Source organism: Hyaena hyaena, unplaced genomic scaffold, assembly GCF_003009895.1.
Source record: "Hyaena hyaena isolate Hyena2069 unplaced genomic scaffold, ASM300989v1 scaffold_663, whole genome shotgun sequence".
Taxonomy (NCBI): domain Eukaryota; kingdom Metazoa; phylum Chordata; class Mammalia; order Carnivora; family Hyaenidae; genus Hyaena; species Hyaena hyaena.
This window is the reverse complement of record NW_024081296.1, coordinates 56,053-72,913: the sequence shown is the minus strand read 5'-3', so window position 1 is coordinate 72,913 and position 16,861 is coordinate 56,053. Positions and strand designations below refer to the sequence as shown.

The 16,861-nt window shown below is 53.4% G+C and overlaps 1 protein-coding gene across 3 annotated transcripts; it reads left to right on the top strand.

Moving 5' to 3' along the window:
* Positions 1 to 3,795: 3,795 nt before the first annotated feature.
* SMUG1 (single-strand-selective monofunctional uracil-DNA glycosylase 1) lies at positions 3,796 to 13,477 on the top strand. 3 transcript variants are annotated; one of them, XM_039217012.1, is made up of 3 exons: positions 3,796 to 3,979; positions 11,104 to 11,405; positions 12,461 to 13,477. In XM_039217012.1, the coding sequence occupies exons 2-3, from the start codon at positions 11,115 to 11,117 to the stop codon at positions 12,986 to 12,988; spliced, it is 819 nt and encodes a 272-aa protein (XP_039072943.1). In that variant the 5' UTR covers positions 3,796 to 3,979; positions 11,104 to 11,114; the 3' UTR covers positions 12,989 to 13,477. The 3 variants fall into 3 exon arrangements, with proteins under 3 accessions (XP_039072943.1, XP_039072942.1, XP_039072941.1); XM_039217011.1 differs by lacking the exon at positions 3,796 to 3,979 and adding an exon at positions 7,022 to 7,547; XM_039217010.1 differs by lacking the exon at positions 3,796 to 3,979 and adding an exon at positions 9,276 to 9,520.
* Positions 13,478 to 16,861: the final 3,384 nt, after the last annotated feature.

Below are 16,861 nucleotides of genomic sequence, written 5' to 3'. Positions count from 1 at the left end.
ACCACGCTTTCGGTTCAGCAGGCCCAGGAGCTGTCCCCAGAGCCTTAGCCCTTGCCCCTCCTGTCCACCCCCGGAGGATGGCCCAGTTCCTATGGGAGCCTCCCCAGACCCACAGGAAGTGTCTGATCTCCCTGAGACGGTATATGAAGGGCAGGTGAGAGAGATGGCCCGAGACCGGGGTCGCTGAGATGACACCATAGAGAGGGAAACCAAAGGGACCAGAACAGGGCATGGAGAGGCCCGAAGAGAACAGAAATTCCCAGGAAATGATAGTTGTGGACGCAGTGAACAAAAAGCCCCAGAGATCCTGAGAGACACATGCCAGCAGAGACCCTGACTGACAGGGACAGACAGAGAGAGCGCTTCTCTGTGTCCAGCCCAGGACATGCCGCAGCGGTGCCCCTGTCGGCTTCCTCTCGCCTGTCTGCTTGTCCCTGGCTGACGGTCCCTTTGTCTGTCTAGTTCTTTGTTTGTTTGTCTCTTTGTTTGCCTGTCTCTCTCCCAGCTTCTCCTTTCCCCCCCTCTGCTGTCTGTTGTTCCTGACCTGTCTGTCTGTTGTCGCCTTCTGCCTTGTCCATCTCCCCAGGGAGACAAAACTCCTCACTGGGATCGTGGGACCCCTGGGTCCTGGCCTTCTGGTCTTGGACAGGTTTTCCTCCAGAAGCTGGGTCTCAATTTCCTCCTTTCTAGGGCTGCCCCATCTTCTGCCTCCTATCATATTTATAAAATCAGGAGTGTGGGTGGGTGGCCATATTTATGATTGCCAAGGCATTGGAACAAAGGTGTATAATTCATTTGAGAGCCAACACTGCTTTGCAACCTTCTGAGGACAGAGCAGGAAGAAAATAATGACTGCAGCATGAGGCACAGTGGTTAGATATTCAGAGGGACTTCCCAAAAGGGAGGTGTAGGAAATGTTAGAACAGATGAGCAAAAAACGATTTAGCAACCATGTTCATCATCTCCTATGGAAGAGCCCCATGGAAGGGAGGGTGATGGGCAATATGACCTTCCCGGGTCCACGTGGTCTAAAATGTCTTTTCATGTTGTAAGGTAGCAGGGACTTGCATGAGAAGTCTAGGGTGCCAATCTCTGCCAAGGTCTCACCTGCATAACCTCCTAGGGGGCTGGGGGGAGGCCCTGAAGGGAAAGGGGTGTGGAGGAAGTGCTATTTCCCCACCTCCACCCTATTTCCCACCATCTTCCCAAGCTCAGGACCACCCCCGCCCCCCCCCCCATCCATGAGAGATGGCTGCTGGGGACGGAGTGATGTATGTAATGCAGATAAAATGTCAGCAATTCTAAATGGGTCCGGAGATGCAGCCATGGGGGGGGGGAGGGAGAGAGGGCGGAGCAGGGGGGAGAGAGGAAAGGAAAATGAGATGTGGGTCCTCACCAGGGATGGCAGCAGGGGCACACACCCCCTCCCCCCAGCAAAGGCCAGCGGAGGGCTGGGCCCAGGCGGCAGGAGCCCAAATGAGATTTTGAAGAGGGAGCTGGAGGGTGGGGGGTGGAGTAGAGGAGGAGGCGGGTGGGGGCAGCGGGGCCGGAGCTGCTGATGTATAGCGGTTTCATAACTTCCTCAGTATTAAAGGCAGGTTCATGGGGAGGGCAGCGCCATTAATCACCAGGCTGAATGGGGCTGGGATTTGCTGAGAGACGCGCTTGCTGTCTGCTGCGCCCGCCCGACTCAGGGCGGGAGGGGGCAGGCAGGGATGCCCCTCCTGAACTAAAGGGTAAGACCCCAGGAATCTATTCTGGGCGTGGGGCAAGTGGGTCCTTGCTGGTACCGGTGGGAGCTGGGAGGGACACTGGGGACCTTGGCAGGAAGGAGGGAAACGATGAAGAGGGTTGTGGCAGGCTCGAGGGGAAGTGGGGTAGGGGCTGGGGGGCATGATGGGGATCAGAGGCTGAGGGGGGGTCCTGGGGGACAAAAACTGGGGGGGTGAATTTGAACATGAAATTGATCATGTGTAAATATAATGCAAATAGCATGCAAATGAGCACAAGATTTCTCTGGGTCCATAGCTCAGGCATTCCATTTCTTGGACTGAGAATTGGGGCTAGTTTGCATCCAGTTGCATGCCTAGTGCCTCGTTTCTTTATTATTAATATTTTCAGAGGGAGAACTCAAGGTCTCATTTGTTAAGGGGGTGAGGAAGCCAAGGTGAGGCTGGTCCTCTGGGCTCTCAGCGGAAGGATGGGGCCACCCCCGGGGAATGGTAGTTTCAGGAAAAATGACAGGCCTAGTGACAGTGAGGGACCTGGGTTGTAGGACTCCTGGGCCATGCCTGGATTGGTGACGGTCAGAGAGGCAGAGGCTCAGTAGTGAGGCAGAAAGATGGAGAGAGACAGATCTCCACAGCTTTGGAGACAGACTCTGAGCAGATAAGCCTGGGACGTGTTGCATATCCTTCATGGCAGGCTCTTCATCCTCTCTTCCAAGGGAAGATGAAATGATCAGCCCAAGGACATACAGCTGGTAATTACCGTCGGTCATTGCCAAACCCCCAACTCCCAAGCTTCCTCCAAAGCTGAGTGCTCCTTCAACCCACCATAAGAGCATCTCTGAATGAGAAAAACAAAATTACACAGCAGATATTTTTATGTTTTCACCAGATATTTACTGAGCACCTAATAGGTACCAGGCAGTGGGCTTGTGACCAGGAGAGAGGAGAATGAGTTCTGACCTCTCAAAACAATCTAGCACAGGTTGTAAGGTACTTTAGCAATAAGTGAAACACTTAGGAGTTGGTGACAAGGGTCGCCGGGGACGTGCGAGAAGAAGGGAGGATCAGAGAACACTCCCGAGGGGAGTGAGTGGAATGTATTCAGTGGCAGAGATGGGGAGGGAAGAATGTTCCAGGCAAAGGAGACAGGATGGGTCACTGCAAAGGCAGGAGAGGAGGAATCAGCAGAGCTTTCCAATGCGTCATAGGATAGAGTGTGTGGGGCGGCGTGAGGAAGGTCAGGCTGAGATGACAGGGGGGTCAGGATATGAGAGGGTGGGGAGGCCAAATCAGGGAAGTGGATGTCACTGGGGGGCCAGCCAGGAGTAGAGAAGGGGGGAAATCACTCACTGGATCATTGATTCATTCAACAGATGTTTCTTGGGCATCAGACACGGGCCAGGGCTGCACTGGTAGCTCAGATGTGGTCCCTCCTTCAGGAAGTTCAGTCATCCGCAGTGTCCTCGTCAGTAAATGGGGGTGCAGAGTATGTCCCTTGCCGTGTTACTATGAGGAGCCCCCATAAAGTACTTCGGGTGGTGTCTGGTTGTCATCACCCTTCTGAAAGGTGAGAAATGGAGCACAGAGGCGGGGAGAGGGGTCAGCCGTCCATTGTGAACTTGGGGAGAGATGGAGCAGGGCAGCAGGGGCGGAAGGAGGGGACAGGTTCAAAAGGGCTGTAGAGACAAGAGAAGGCCAGCGACAGGGGCAGAGACAGGGGCAGGGAAAGCATGGCCTGGGAGCACCGCAGGGAGGGAAGCAGGGCTTGGAAGCCATCGTCGGTCAAGTCCCTGCTCTGCTGCTCATTCGCTGGGGGTGCAGGGTAGGGTAGGGCAGGGCCTGGGTGGTGGGAAGGCCGGAAGCTGGTATCTTGGGTCCCCTTCCTGCTTGGCTATGTGCCCCCCCTCTCAGACCCATCTAGGCTCCTCTTCTCAGTTGCTTAATTTGGCTCACTCTTCGGGAGAGCTCCCCCCCCCTACTCTGCCCCAAGTCCTGCTGCAGGATCTGGGGACCAGTGCAGTCCCCTCGGTTGGCCGTCCATCTGAGATCTGTGTGGTCCCCTCAGGATAATTGCTCTGGACAACTCGAACACCACTCAGACGGATGGCCCAGCCTCCAGGCCCCGACACCTCCCACCACCGCATCAAGCCAAATTACTCAGCACCCCCCAGCCTGGGGCTCTGGTGAAATCCGATTAGTGAAGAGAGAGCCGCGCTGAGCTGACAGCTCCTCCGATAATTGCTTCTCAAGTAAGCGATGCAAATCAGCCCATCCAGCCTGTCCTGCTCCCCTCCTGGGGACCCCGGCGTCCAGACCCCAGGACGGGGAGAACACCTGAGTTGGAGAGACTTGGAAGCTGTCACCCGCATTCAGTTAAGTGGCCATCAAGCCTTAAGGCTGGTCTGTGCTGCCTTGGGGCTGAGGCCGGGGTGGGAGGCAGGGAGGCTGGACCGGGAACACCACTGGCTCTGCATTTCTTTCTTATCTGGGAGGATGTCACTCTGCCCCTTATCTTATCCCTTGGAGAACTGTCCTCTGTACCCATTTGCCAGTAAGGTGGAGGGAGGCAGAGCTATAGAAGACACAGGGACATGGTATGGGTGAACCTGGTAAGAAAGCAATGGATGCATCCGAGGCTACGCTTCCCCCCTTTGTGAGTCACCTCCCCAAAAGGCTGGGGGAAAACATTGAGGGTTAAGTCCCCACAGAGCTGGGATGGGCCTTTGATATGATATATTTTTGGAGGACTGGGAAGCCTGACCAACCTTGCGACTTTTGTGCCTGTACCAAGGAGGTCATGTTTTGAGATGCAGTGGCTCTTGCTTACCCCCCACGTCAGGGAACTCTCTCCACCTCCCTTAATCAAGGTCCTTTTAAGGGCCTGTTAATACCTTTCTCTTAGCGCTTTTTCTTCCTACGTCTTTACCTCAAGGTTTTCTTTCTCTGACTCTCGAATCCAACTTCCTGCCCATCTTGGAGAACTTCCCTTGCGATCCTGAACTTCCAGCCCCCATGACTAGCCTGTGTGGGTCATTGTCTTAGTGGAAATCTCCAGGGATGTGTTGCCCAGTCTTGGCCTCTGTGCTTGTGTGTCTGATATGGCTCGGTGGCCTGGATATTGGGCTGTCAGATGAGCATCTGCCTGAGACCCTGACACGTGGTCGCAACAACAATAACTAACCTTGATAGAGCACTATTCTGTGCTAGGCACTGTACTAAGCACCTATGAGTTGGAGGAGCACATGGCTACACTGAAAGTCAAACATCAGAAGCCCGTTGAGGTTCCCCAGGGCAGAGGTGGTAGGAGTTACCAAGGGTGACATCTGGTACTTGGGGAGGGGGAAACGTGGCCCTCACCTTTTCCAATCCCCAATATCTAGTTTCTGCACCAGAGCCAGGCAGCTAGACAACTCCCCTCTACTCTGGGAGCATGGAGGCACAGGAGGAGGGCTGAAGATCCGCCTAAAAGCCAATGAGCTGAGAGTCAGAGCTAGGACCACCAGAGGCCGATAGATGGCGCTCGTGGCCCAACACAGTCTCTGCAGCTCCAGGAAACCAAAGGAAAACAAGCCCTCTCATTAACTCTATCCTGCCTGGGCTCCAGCCCCAGGAACAGCCTGCTGGGCCGCAGAGGGCCCTGCCCCAGGCCTGGCTGGCCCCTAAGCAGTGACCCAACTCTCTAGGCACTGTCCAGGCCACAGGTCTGCTTCTTCTCCTGCCCAGTAAGTTCTAACATAAATCACAGTCAGCCAGGCTTTGGAGACTTCCCAGAGGGTCAGGAGACCAGGACATAGGCAAACAGGTCGGCAGCCCCCACCCTAGCCCAAGTTTCATCTCTTAGGCTTTACCTCTTGAAAATCTCTAAGCACCCCCACTTCAGGAAAGTCCCTCACCTCCATCTTCCCTGAGAAGGACCCACCAGGTGGGAAAGAGAAGCATGACCTAGAGACAGAGAAGGCTCCCAGACCTCTCTGGGGTCAGCTACAGGAACTCACTGTGAGGTAGCTTGAGACTCAGTTTCTGCTTATGCTGGGACTCCCTATCTCTGGGATTCTGGTGTAAATGGACGTACAGGGGCAGAAACAGTCATCAAATTCTTTCTGGGAGTTGAAATTGGGAGAGGGAGTCCTGGGGGGGGGGTGTCTCTGTTTGCTTGTCACTCATTTCACTCATTGTTTTCTTCCCAAGAGCGGACTTGGAACTGGAGGGGCTGCCATGATGATAAACTGGAAGTAGCTGGCAAGCAAATGGCAAAGGGGTGGGGTGGGCAAAGGGCTGGGTTGTCCAAGGGATGGTGAGGCTCCTAGCAATTTTAAGCAAAAAGATGACAACACAGTGTGGGTTCCCCACCTCGGCCCCATAGTTTTTGTTCAGAGACGTACAAATGCATAGATGTATGAAGAGAGAGGAGCCTGAGGGGCCAGTTCTTTCTAGAAGCTCAGGATACTCTTATTTCAGTCATTCCAGAGAAAAAAGCAGAGGCATGGGGATAGATGTACACAGAGGGAGACCAAGACACATAGATACAGGGAGAAAGCCATCAAGAGATACATTTACATAGGCAGAGAGAGGCACAGACAAACAGGGAAAGAATCTGGCACAAATGCAAGCTCCCGCGGAATAACAGACTGGTGAGGTGAATGATTAACTGTTTCCAAAGTCTTGCAAAGGTGGGGGTGGTTTCTCACCTTTGGTGTCAGAGGGTTGCTGATCACAGTTCTCTGGAGCCCATGCTGCACTCAATTAAGTTTTTGTCTGTTGGTTGGAGAGCAGGAGAGGGATGGGGTGGGGGAGTATCCTTGTTCTCTCACCTTTTTCTGTTCTGGGGTTCACTGGTCTCCTTATTTACCACCTGTAGGGAGACCTTGCTCCTTCCTGATCTCACTCATTGCTGTGCTGAGGTGTGCAGGGGGTGGGGGGTGGGAGGAACTTAGAAGATAATCAGCCTTGCTGGGCTTCCTGTGTAATGAAAATCTTGAGTTAGGACACAGACATATACCCAGGTGGAAGACAAGAACAAAATTAGGAATGGGACAGCTCTGGACATTGTTTTAGGTTGGGGAGGTAGGAGGGAATGGACTATTAGGTGCACCCATGGGATTAGGGTTGGTCAGGAAGGTGTCTTGGGCAGAGTATTTGAGGGGAAGGATTTGGAAGGACCGGAGATTATAGGGCTGGGTTGACTGCACAGCAGAGGAGGGAGAGAAGTCAAATGGAAAAGCCACGGAGACACAGGCTTGGGCAGTAATGGGAGAGGGAAGAGTCCCAAAGCCATTACTAAAGACTTGTTAGAGCGCGCGTGCGCTCTAACACACACACTTGTTGTTAGCAGATTACAGAAATGCCTCCTTGGATGTTCTGGTACAGTCCTTTGAGGGCCGCAAAGAAGAGATCTCTTACCCTTTCGGCAGCAGGAGGACTAGAAATGGTCTTTAAGTCATTTAATACTCTCAGGTGAGCTTCGAGATTGGGGAGTGGTTGAAGCTCCCTGATTCGTACTCCTGTTGGGAAAAGTCTTGTCGATGAACTTTTGGAAGGTGTTGCCCTTGAGGGCTAGAGGCCAGGACCTCTGAGGTCCTTAATAAGCTTGGCCTCTCCTAAAGCCTTCTTGATTTTGCTCTAATGTAAGGAATAAACTACAGCCCCCAGAGTCACTTAGGGTTAACAGCACGCCTTCCGGGGATTTTAGTATTTCCGGCGGAAGTTGCCGCCGCTACGCCAATCGCCTTTCCTAAACAAAGTGGACTACAATTCCCACTGTCCTCCGCGCCCGGGGGTGGGGAAGGGAACCGGAAACCGGATGGAGAGCTGAACCAGGTGAGGAAGTAGGAACCTGGGACTCTAGGGTGCTGGGGGCACGCTTGGGGCTCCTCGGGCGTCGGGGCGGCGTCGGGCGGGGAGTCGGAATGGCTGTGTTTGAGGGACCCTTACTCCGTTTGGGGCTTGCCCCGGCGCAGGGAGAGTCGAGTTCACGGAACCTCCCTGAGGGCCTACGGAGACGTGGCTTTCCCGTCGGGCGGAGCCCTAGGGCGGACCTGGAGGTTTCTTACGGACCCTCCGCCTGCGGCCCTCTCAGAACCAGTAGGAGGGATAAAGTAGTGTTTTTGAGTCCACGACCAACTACTACTGCTGTTATTTTAAGGATTTGCTGATTGTCCCTGTCGATTTCTTGGAGTGCCCCCAAGGGATAGGGGAGTGGATAGTCTGATTCCTTCTTCCACTTCCTGGGTTTGGTGTCAGAGAAGCTAGATGGCCAGACGTTGGTGGATCACCCTCCGCTGCCTTTGCCCCTAATACGACGCTGTACTTTATAATATATCTACGTTTCTTAAGTCTTTAGTTCTGGGTGACGTTAGGTAGGACTTTCAAGTTCCACCTTTGGGTTCTCATAATGCTTTGTTCAGGACAATAAAGCTCAATCACAGTGTATGAAAATTGTTTATCTGTTTATGAGCGTGGCCTATATTTTATTATCACTCTTTTTTTTTTATTTCTTCCTCATCAAGAGATATCCACAGAGCCTTTCATGTAAGAGACTTTTAAATGTTGAAAAAAAATAAGTGAGTTAACAGCTCGTGGTAGGTAGGTTGGGTGGAATGTGTGATTTCACAGAGAGGGGAGCTAAAGGATTTGAGTCAGAGAAACTTAGAGGTAAAACCAGGGCTAGAAATGGATTCAGTTGACACCCAGACTGCGGTTCTTGTTACCAGATTAGGCTCTGAAACTGAAACGCTGAGGACAAAACCTTTGTCACTCTTTCTCATACCCCTCAGCCTTGCCATCTCCAGCTCAGGTCTCTAAAGATCAAAGGGAGGCTTGGGCGCCTGGTTGGCTCAGTCGGTTAAGCATCTGACTTCGGCTCAGGTCATGATCTCGCAGTTTGCGGGTTCCAGCCCCGCGTCAGGCTCTGTGCTGACAGCTCAGAGCCTGGAGCCTGCCTCAGATTCTGTGTCCCTCTCTCTCTGCCCCTCCTCCGCTCACGGTCTGTCTTTCTGTCTCTCAAAAATAAATAAACATTAAAAAAAAAAAAAAGATCAAAGGGAGGCTCAGCCTAAGAGGAGAGAGATCCCAGAGCTGGAGCAGCCTATCCACTAGCATTGGCAGGCACAACATGAAGAGAGGCAGGGTGGGGGTCTCAGACATTCGAGTTCTCCATAGCTCCCTCCTTGGCTTTTATTTGGGCCTAGTTGGCTGTGGTTAGCCATCTGGACAGAGCAGTTAAAGACTTCTGAGATCAGGGGCGACTGGGTGGCTCAGTCGGTTAAGCGTCCAACTTCAGCTCAGGTCATGATCTCACGGTTCGTGTGTTCAAGCCCTGAGTCGGGCTCTGTGCTGACAGCCAGCTCAGAGCCTGGAGCCTGTTTTGGAATCTGTGTCTCCCTTTCTTTCTGACCCTCCCCTGCTCATGCTGTCTGTCTGTCTCTCTCTCTCTCTCTCTCAGAAATAAATAAAACATTAAAAAAAAAAAGACTTCTGAGATCAGTCTGGGGAAGGATTTTCTAACTTTGGCCCTGACTTTTCTTTCTCTTCCACTTCCCCTAAGCTAGGGTCAGAGAAGAGATTGATGGATCAAGCTGCTCAGTCAACCCTGAGGTCCCATCTGGGAGAAGAGGTTGAGAGGGAGGAGAACCTTGACCCCTATGCTGTGGGAGGCCCAGACATGTTGGAAACGCCCAGAGCCTGGCAGCCCCTATGAAACCAGCCGAATGCAAAGTGGGCAGCTGAACCTTGAATGAAATCAGGCTGTAGGAATGGAGAGGAGTCCATCAGGAAAGGCTCCTTGGTGGAAGGTAGTTTTAAACAGGATTGGAAAAGATAGAATGGACAGAGCTGAGCTGGTGTTTGTCGATTACGTAATAAAAGCTAGGATCTTGAAGATATAGAGGGAAACTGAACAGGGCCTAGCTTCTGATCTGCTCAAGTCTGGATAGGGAGGCAAGGTGTGAATTCAGGAAGAAGCCACTAACTGGTAACATGTAGTGGTTTGCAGCCTTCATCAACCATCAGACTCACCCTAGGACGTCTGCTTAAAATACAGATCCCCAAGTCTCACACCAGACCTACTCCTGTGTGGAGTGGGACTGGGAAGCCAGGGCAAATGCCACAGGGTCCTAAGGTGGGAAGGTTTTACCAGTGGGATCGTTGGAGCTGCATCTTGAAGGATGGGTATGATTTGGAGGCGGGGAAAGGCAGAGGAGTCACTGTCCTGGTTGACTCCTTCAAGACGTGTGTTTGCTTGGGTTTGAAGAAATGGCAGTTTTGGGAGGTGGGGTAGGAAAGGCATTTTGAAAGCGTGAGAGGAACGGTCAGGCTGGAACACTGGGTTTGCAGGGGAATTGTGAGAAGGACGATCGGAAAGAATGGTAGGCTGTGGATCTTGCTGGAGTGCTCGCTCGGCCTCTTCACCCCCTTCTTCCCCCTTTCTCCTCCATTTCCTCCCTGCCCCCCCACGTCCCTTATATTATTATTATTGAATGGATATTATTATTCTTAATATTTGGATGAGACAACCTGAGGCCCCGGCCATGGTTACATAGCTTGTACGAGTCTCTTCTGAGTCTGGTAATCATCCATTCTCACCACTGAGAATTCTTGAATGTGTGCAAGGAGCTGGGCTGGGCTTGGAGGTGGGGGGAGGGTTGTTGGATTAGCAGGGTGGCTGATTGGACCATCTCAGGTGAGATGAGGTGGGTGGTTAAGAGTGTAGCCTTGATTCAGACAGCTTGGGTTCACATTTCAGCTTCATTACATGTTAACTACACGACCCTGGGCAAGTTGCTTGATCTTATGAAGCCTCAGTCTTCTCACCTGTAACATGGGAGCAATAATACTGCCCTCGTGGGGTTGTTCAGAGAATCAATGAGGTGTACCTGGCATGGAGCAATTGCTCACCACCTGGAAGCAATTGTAATTAGCCTTCGGTAATGAGTCTCTGGGCTCTGGCTGTGCACCTGCCTCTCATTCTTCAGCACATTGGTTTTCAGGACACAGCCCATCCTGGCTGAGCTTGTTTTATTAAGGGTGCTGTTAGAGGTGCTGAGAATTTGCCATCAGTGACTATATACTGAACGCCGACCATGTGTTTGGCATGGCCGAGGAGCTAGTGACTCACGACTTATGCCTGATGGAGGGAGGTTTCGAGCAGGGGAAGATGGCTTAGTCTCATCAGGTAACATGAAGGAGGAGGAGACTGGAAGCGGGGTGAGGAAGGACCCCGCACTCCCAGGAACTGAGATGAACTCAGTCAAGCCTAGAGGGTGGCGGACGACTGACAGTCTCTTCTGAGCCCAGGAAAGGGTACCCCTGGCCAGTCTGGATCCCTCTCACTTTGGGGCTGAAGGGGTGATGGAGCTTCCGTTCGTCTCTTTTCCAGGTGGCAGTGACATGGCGGTGCCCCAGGCTTATCCACTGGGGCCCCTCCATGAACCCACAAGCGCCCTAATGGAGCCCCAGCCTTGCCCACGAAGCTTGGCTGAAGGCTTCCTGGAGGAGGAGCTGCGGCTCAACGCTGAACTGAGCCAGCTGCGGTTCTCGGAGCCCGTGGGCCTCATCTACAATCCCGTGGAGTATGCATGGGAGCCACACCGCAGCTATGTGACCCGTTACTGCCAGGGCCCCAAGGAAGTGCTATTCCTGGGCATGAACCCAGGACCCTTCGGCATGGCCCAGACTGGGGTAAAGGGCTTGGCTTCCCCTAGCGGGTGGAGTGGGAGGCTCCCGGATGGATGTTTGGCTGCGTGTGCTGTGGGGGAGGAGCAAGGGCCTGGCTGTGGACCTGTGTGGGTGCGGGCCCCCTCGTCCCCTCCCAGGACATACGCTGGCTCCTGTGGTCTCAGACACTCTCCTGGCCTTGCTGCCCACAGTTAACCAAGCACATTAATGGTGGTTCCATTTCCCCTGTGAACCATCTGCTAATTGCCTCTGCGAGCCCTTCCTTCCGCCAGCCCCGTCCTAACCTTACCTTGCCGGATCTCCTCTTTCCCTGGAGCATGGGTGGGGTCGGGAGAGGGACCAGGCCTGTGGGGGTCCTCGGGAGAGGCTGGTCCACAGGGGTGGGTGTGGAAGAGATGCAGGGCATTCAGCCGTCCTGCTTCCGTTGCTTAGCCGAGGAGAGACTGAAAACAGGGCAGGCTCTGGGGGCCTGCCTTCTTTCCTTTTAGACCTCAGGATGAGTGAATGCCCCTCAGTGGGGGTGCTTGGCAGATGGGGGAGGGGAAGAGGCTTCAGGGCAGGAGGCTCAGTCGCTTTTATTGACCCCAACTGGGGGATGAAAGGTGATCAATGATGATCGATGGAAATGACAACCTGCGGCTTAGGGCTGAGAGGGTGCCCAGAGAGCGGTGGTCAGTCCTGTCCTTGGGCCTCCTATAACCCTGGCAGCTTTCTGTCGCAGACCATCTGTCTGTCCCCAGTACTACCCATCACCTCCCAGGTAGGGCCAGATCGTCCCATGTACTCTCTGCATGTGGTCCCAAAGGCCAGTGGGGATAGAAGCTAACAAGTAGGTTCTTCTGGATCACAGTCCACAATGAGAAACTGGAGAAGCAGGAGCACACCATGGGGCCAGAATCCTTGTCTCAGGCCTTTCGTTGAAGGAAGGGGGTGGAGGTGGGGGGGCAGTGTCCAGACTGGATCCTCCTGCAGGGTGGGGAGGGGTCAGCTGGTCTGGAACCCTGGCGTCCGGGCTCCAGACTGAAACCCTTGCATCTCTCTCTCCCTCCTACCGGCAGGTGCCCTTTGGGGAAGTGAGCATGGTCCGGGACTGGCTGGGCGTTGGGGGGCCCGTTTTGCCCCCTCCCCAAGAGCACCCGAAGCGCCCCGTGCTGGGACTGGAGTGCCCTCAGTCAGAGGTGAGCGGGGCCCGGTTCTGGGGCCTTTTCCGGAAACTGTGTGGACAGCCCGAGGTCTTCTTCCGGCACTGTTTTGTCCACAATCTGTGCCCTCTGCTCTTCTTGACTCCCACGGGGCGCAACGTCACTCCCGCCGAGCTACCTGCCGAGCAGCGGGAACAGCTGCTGGGCGCCTGTGACTCGGCCCTCTGCCGGCAGGTGCAGCTGCTGGGGGTGCGGCTGGTGGTGGGAGTGGGGCGGCTGGCCGAGCAGCGGGCACGGCGGGCTCTGGCGGGCCCGATGCCTATGGTCCGGGTGGAGGGGCTCCTGCACCCCTCACCTCGCAGCCCTCAAGCCAACAGGGGCTGGGAGGCAGCGGCCAAGGAGAGACTGAGTGAGCTGGGGCTGCTGCCGCTGCTGACAAAATAAGTGCCCGCGTGGCCCGGCACAGGACACGTTCAGGGTCCCCTAGTCATTCTGGGGCAGGCAGAGGACCACGTGCCTCCTGGACTGGAGCAACGGAGCTCCCCTGGGCTAGCCACCCCCTGGCTGCCGGGGACCCTGCGGCAGTTTTGACACTACTCTGGCTTGCTGCTTCCTTCACCTTCCTTCCGGCGCTGCCTCTGGTCACGCGGTCGCCCACTGCACAGAGACCCGGCATCTGCAAACCGCTCTGCCTCGCTGTTGCCTTGGGAGTCTCTGCTCGGCTGAGAGTGGCCTGAACGGTGACTTCTGAGGTCGAATTTGCTGTGTTAGAGCAAAGATCTTGCCGAGATCCCGCCCCCTCATAGAACAGCTTCCTTCAAGCTGAGCCTTTTCCTCACAGGGACCAGGACAGAGCAAAGGGCACGGACGTTGAGAGTAGACCTCCCGCGGGAGACTGGCGGCTGGATCAGAGAAAGAGTTCAGTGTGGCAGAGTGGGGAAAACCAGAGGACCTGGATTTTCATCTCGGCTTTGGATGAATCGATGCACCTCCCCAAGCCTTCGGATCCGTATCTGTAGAGCGAGGATCCCTACCTCGTGGGGCTGGTGTGGGGACTACGCGAGAGAACACTCGCGAGTCCCTTGCGTGGGGCCTGGCAGGTGGGTGCAGGTTAATCTTCCTGCTTTCTTGCCTCTTGGTGGGGGCATCACTTCATCACACTACAGGGGGCGCTCCCCGATTCCGAAGACCTTCCTGGGTGAGGGCACATTGTGGACTGATCACTTTATGTAACCCCCGGCCTGTGATTTTTTTTTTTTTTTTTTTAGTCTAAGCATTAAAAGCTCCTGAACCCTTTTGTGTCGATCCTTTTCCCCCCTCCTGCACGTGAGCTGGGACGTGGTGATCTAGATCTTCCCTTTTAGCTCGTCACTATTTGCGAGGGGCTCTCAGGGGTGTCTGGGAAGGTGATGTAAACAGGTCTCTGATTGCCTTACCAGAGCTTAAGGGTCTCCGTCAGGGGGTTTGTCTGCTTCTCAGGGCCCCAGGGGTCGGGAGAGGGGGGCCAGGCCAAGTGGGTGGATGGGAGCACCGTATCTCTGCCTAGCTCATTTCTTCTGTCTGCCGGGTGACTGGGTGGCATGGCCCTTGAGGAAGGCTGGGAAGGTGAGTCAAGGTGGGGCTATCATGGATCCCAAGACCATCTTAATGAGGAGCACCTGCTTGGACTCTCTCCTGGGACAGGGCATCCCTGGCTTTCACAATTAGGAAGATGTTTACTCTTGGGGAACCTGGCTGGCTCCATCAGAGGAGCATGTGACTCATGATCTCGGGGTTGTGAGTTGGAGTCCTGTGTTAGGTGTAGGGATTACTAAAAAATTTTTTTAAAAATTATATAAAATAAACTTTAGGAAACATAAGATTTTTGTATAATAAAAACTTTTACGGGGGGGGAGGGTATAGTAAAGAACTTGGCTCTTGTCCTTGGGTCTTGGGAGGCAGTTCTAAATTCTTGGAATTTCCTGAGGAATAGGAGTGTCTTGCTTATCCGTGGGGTGCCCGTCAGATAAGGTTACGCTGAAATTGACTCTGGATGAGGGCTGACTATGCCAGAAGGGCCGACCATGTGATTATAGGGTTGGGGCTATGAGCCAGGTGATACCAGCCTGACCTGGGGGAGCAGGGGGGAGGCTGGAGATTGAATTTAACCAAGCGGTCCATGATTTTGGTTGATAATACCTATGTGATGAGGCCTTAATGAAAATGCCAGACAAGGTTCTGGTGAGCTTCCTGGCTGGGGAACACATGGATGCAACAGCAGGCTGACATGTCCTGATTCCGTGGGGGAAAAGACATAGAAGCTGTGTTTGTGCGCCGCTCAGACCTTGTCTCCTACGTCTCTTCATTTGGCTGGTCCTGACTCATATCTTTTCTAATAAACCTTGTTATAAGTAAGTGCTTTCCCGAGTTCTGTGAGTCATTCTAATGAATTATTGAACCTGAAGGGGTCAAGGAAACCCTTGAATGTGTAGCCAGTTAGAATGGTCCTTTTTTCTGTTTTTATTTTTAATGTTTATTTGTGAGAGCAAGAGAGCGGGGGGAGGAGGGGGTGGCAGAGAGAGGGGCATAGAGGATCTGAAGTGGGTTCTGCACTGACAGCAGTGTGCCCGATGCGGGGCTTGAACTTAAGAACTGTGAGATCTTGATCTGAGATGAAGTCCGACACTTAACTGACTGAGCCACCCAGACCCCCCGCCCCCAAAATGTACTGACCAGGAAGTACAGGTCTCCTGGGAACCCCTGAACTTGTAGCCAGCATCTGAAGTGAGGGCAGTCTTGTTGGGGACTTGGCCTTAAACCTGTGGATTTTCTGCTAACTCTGGGTAGTTAGCATCAGGATTACATTGTGTGTTTGCACCCCCACATGCCTTCAACTCCTTTCCTCTGGGCTTTTGGTGCAGTGGTGTAGTTATGGCCACATGTGGCAGAGCACTAGATTAGACACGGGAATGGGTGTACAGGGATAGAAGCCATTGTCCCCTTATGTATTTAGCTGAGGTAGTCAGAGAAGGCTCTCTGGAGGAGGTGGCTCTTCACGTGGCCTTAGAGACTGGGAGTTTTGGAGAGCATCGTTACGTTCAAGGGATAACCAGTAGATTAGCCTGGACCTGGCCTAGTTGGGAGAAGCTAGAGAGGTAAATTGGAGCCATCTTGTGAAGGGTCTTGAATGCTAGACTAATCTTTGAGTATTTGAAGTCCGGTGGGGAAAGAGATGCACAGAACTCCCACATATTAAAAAAAAATATCCAACAGGGGCGTTTGGGTGGCTTAGTCGGTTAAGCGTCTAGCTCTTGATTTCAGCTCAGCTCATGATCTCACAGTTTGTGACTTCGAGCCCCTCATCGGGTTCTGTGCTGACAGTTGGGATCCTCTCTCTACCCCTCTCTTTCTGCCCCTCTCCCACTTGCTCTCTCCCCTGCCAAAAATAAATAAAGTTAAAAAAACCCCACTAGGTGAGGATGAAGGCGCAGGCTCTATATAGGAAGCAGTGTAGACGCGATGCGTTCAGGAAGGCAAAGGGGAGGGCATTACAGGGAAGGCGTCCTGGTGGGACATCTGGCTTCCAGTAGGGCTGTTGTTCCTCAGTTCTCGGGTACATCTTGTCAGCAAGAGGCTAATTAGGGACCCGGACATGCCGTTTCCTAAGGGCACTATATTAGTCAGCGAGGGCTGCATTAACAACGCCACCATCGACTGGCTAGCTTAAAACAACGCATTTATTTTCTCACCGTTCTCGAGGCTTAGAGTCCAAGATGCCAAGAGCAGCGGGGTTGCTTTCTCCCGAGGCCTCTCTCCTTGGCCTGCACACGGCTGCCTTCTCACCATCCTTCGTGGCCTTCTCTCCGTGTGTGGGGCTCCTGGGACCTCTTTTCTTAGCAGTATATCGGGTTAGGGTTTCACCCTTAGGACCTCTTTTAGCCTCAGATACCTCTTTAAAGGCCCTTTCTCCAAATACGGTCAGGCTGGGAGTTATGTTTTTAACCTGTGAATTGAGGGGGGGGAGTTGCATGGGAGACACAGTTTGGCCCGTAACCTCCTCCAAAGTCTTTTTCTGTCCCCTACCAATATCAGCCTCTAACAAAAGAGGGTACTCAGGAGTGCCTTTCCTCCAGTCTGGGGGCTTGCTCCACTACACTGATCCCTACTCCCTCGTTTCATTCTAGACCAGTTTTTTTTTTTTTTTCAGTGCAAATCAAAGTGTCCTTAGGGAGGGGAAGCTTGTTGTGTTCTGAGCCAAAGGGAATGGAGACTGGAGCGGCTACCAAATGATATTGTGAGAAGTATTTTAAAGGCACGTCGAAGTGATTTGGGATCATC

Excerpts from the sequence above, each read along its gene's own strand:
- SMUG1 (XM_039217010.1), top strand. The coding sequence starts at position 9,463 with ATGAAATCAGGCTGTAGGAATGGAGAGGAGTCCATCAGGAAAGGCTCC. Across the intron at positions 9,521-11,103 it reads GAAAGGCTCCTTGGTGGAAG|GTGGCAGTGACATGGCGGTG; the intron begins GTAGTTTTAAAC and ends TCTCTTTTCCAG. Across the intron at positions 11,406-12,460 it reads TCGGCATGGCCCAGACTGGG|GTGCCCTTTGGGGAAGTGAG; the intron begins GTAAAGGGCTTG and ends TCCTACCGGCAG.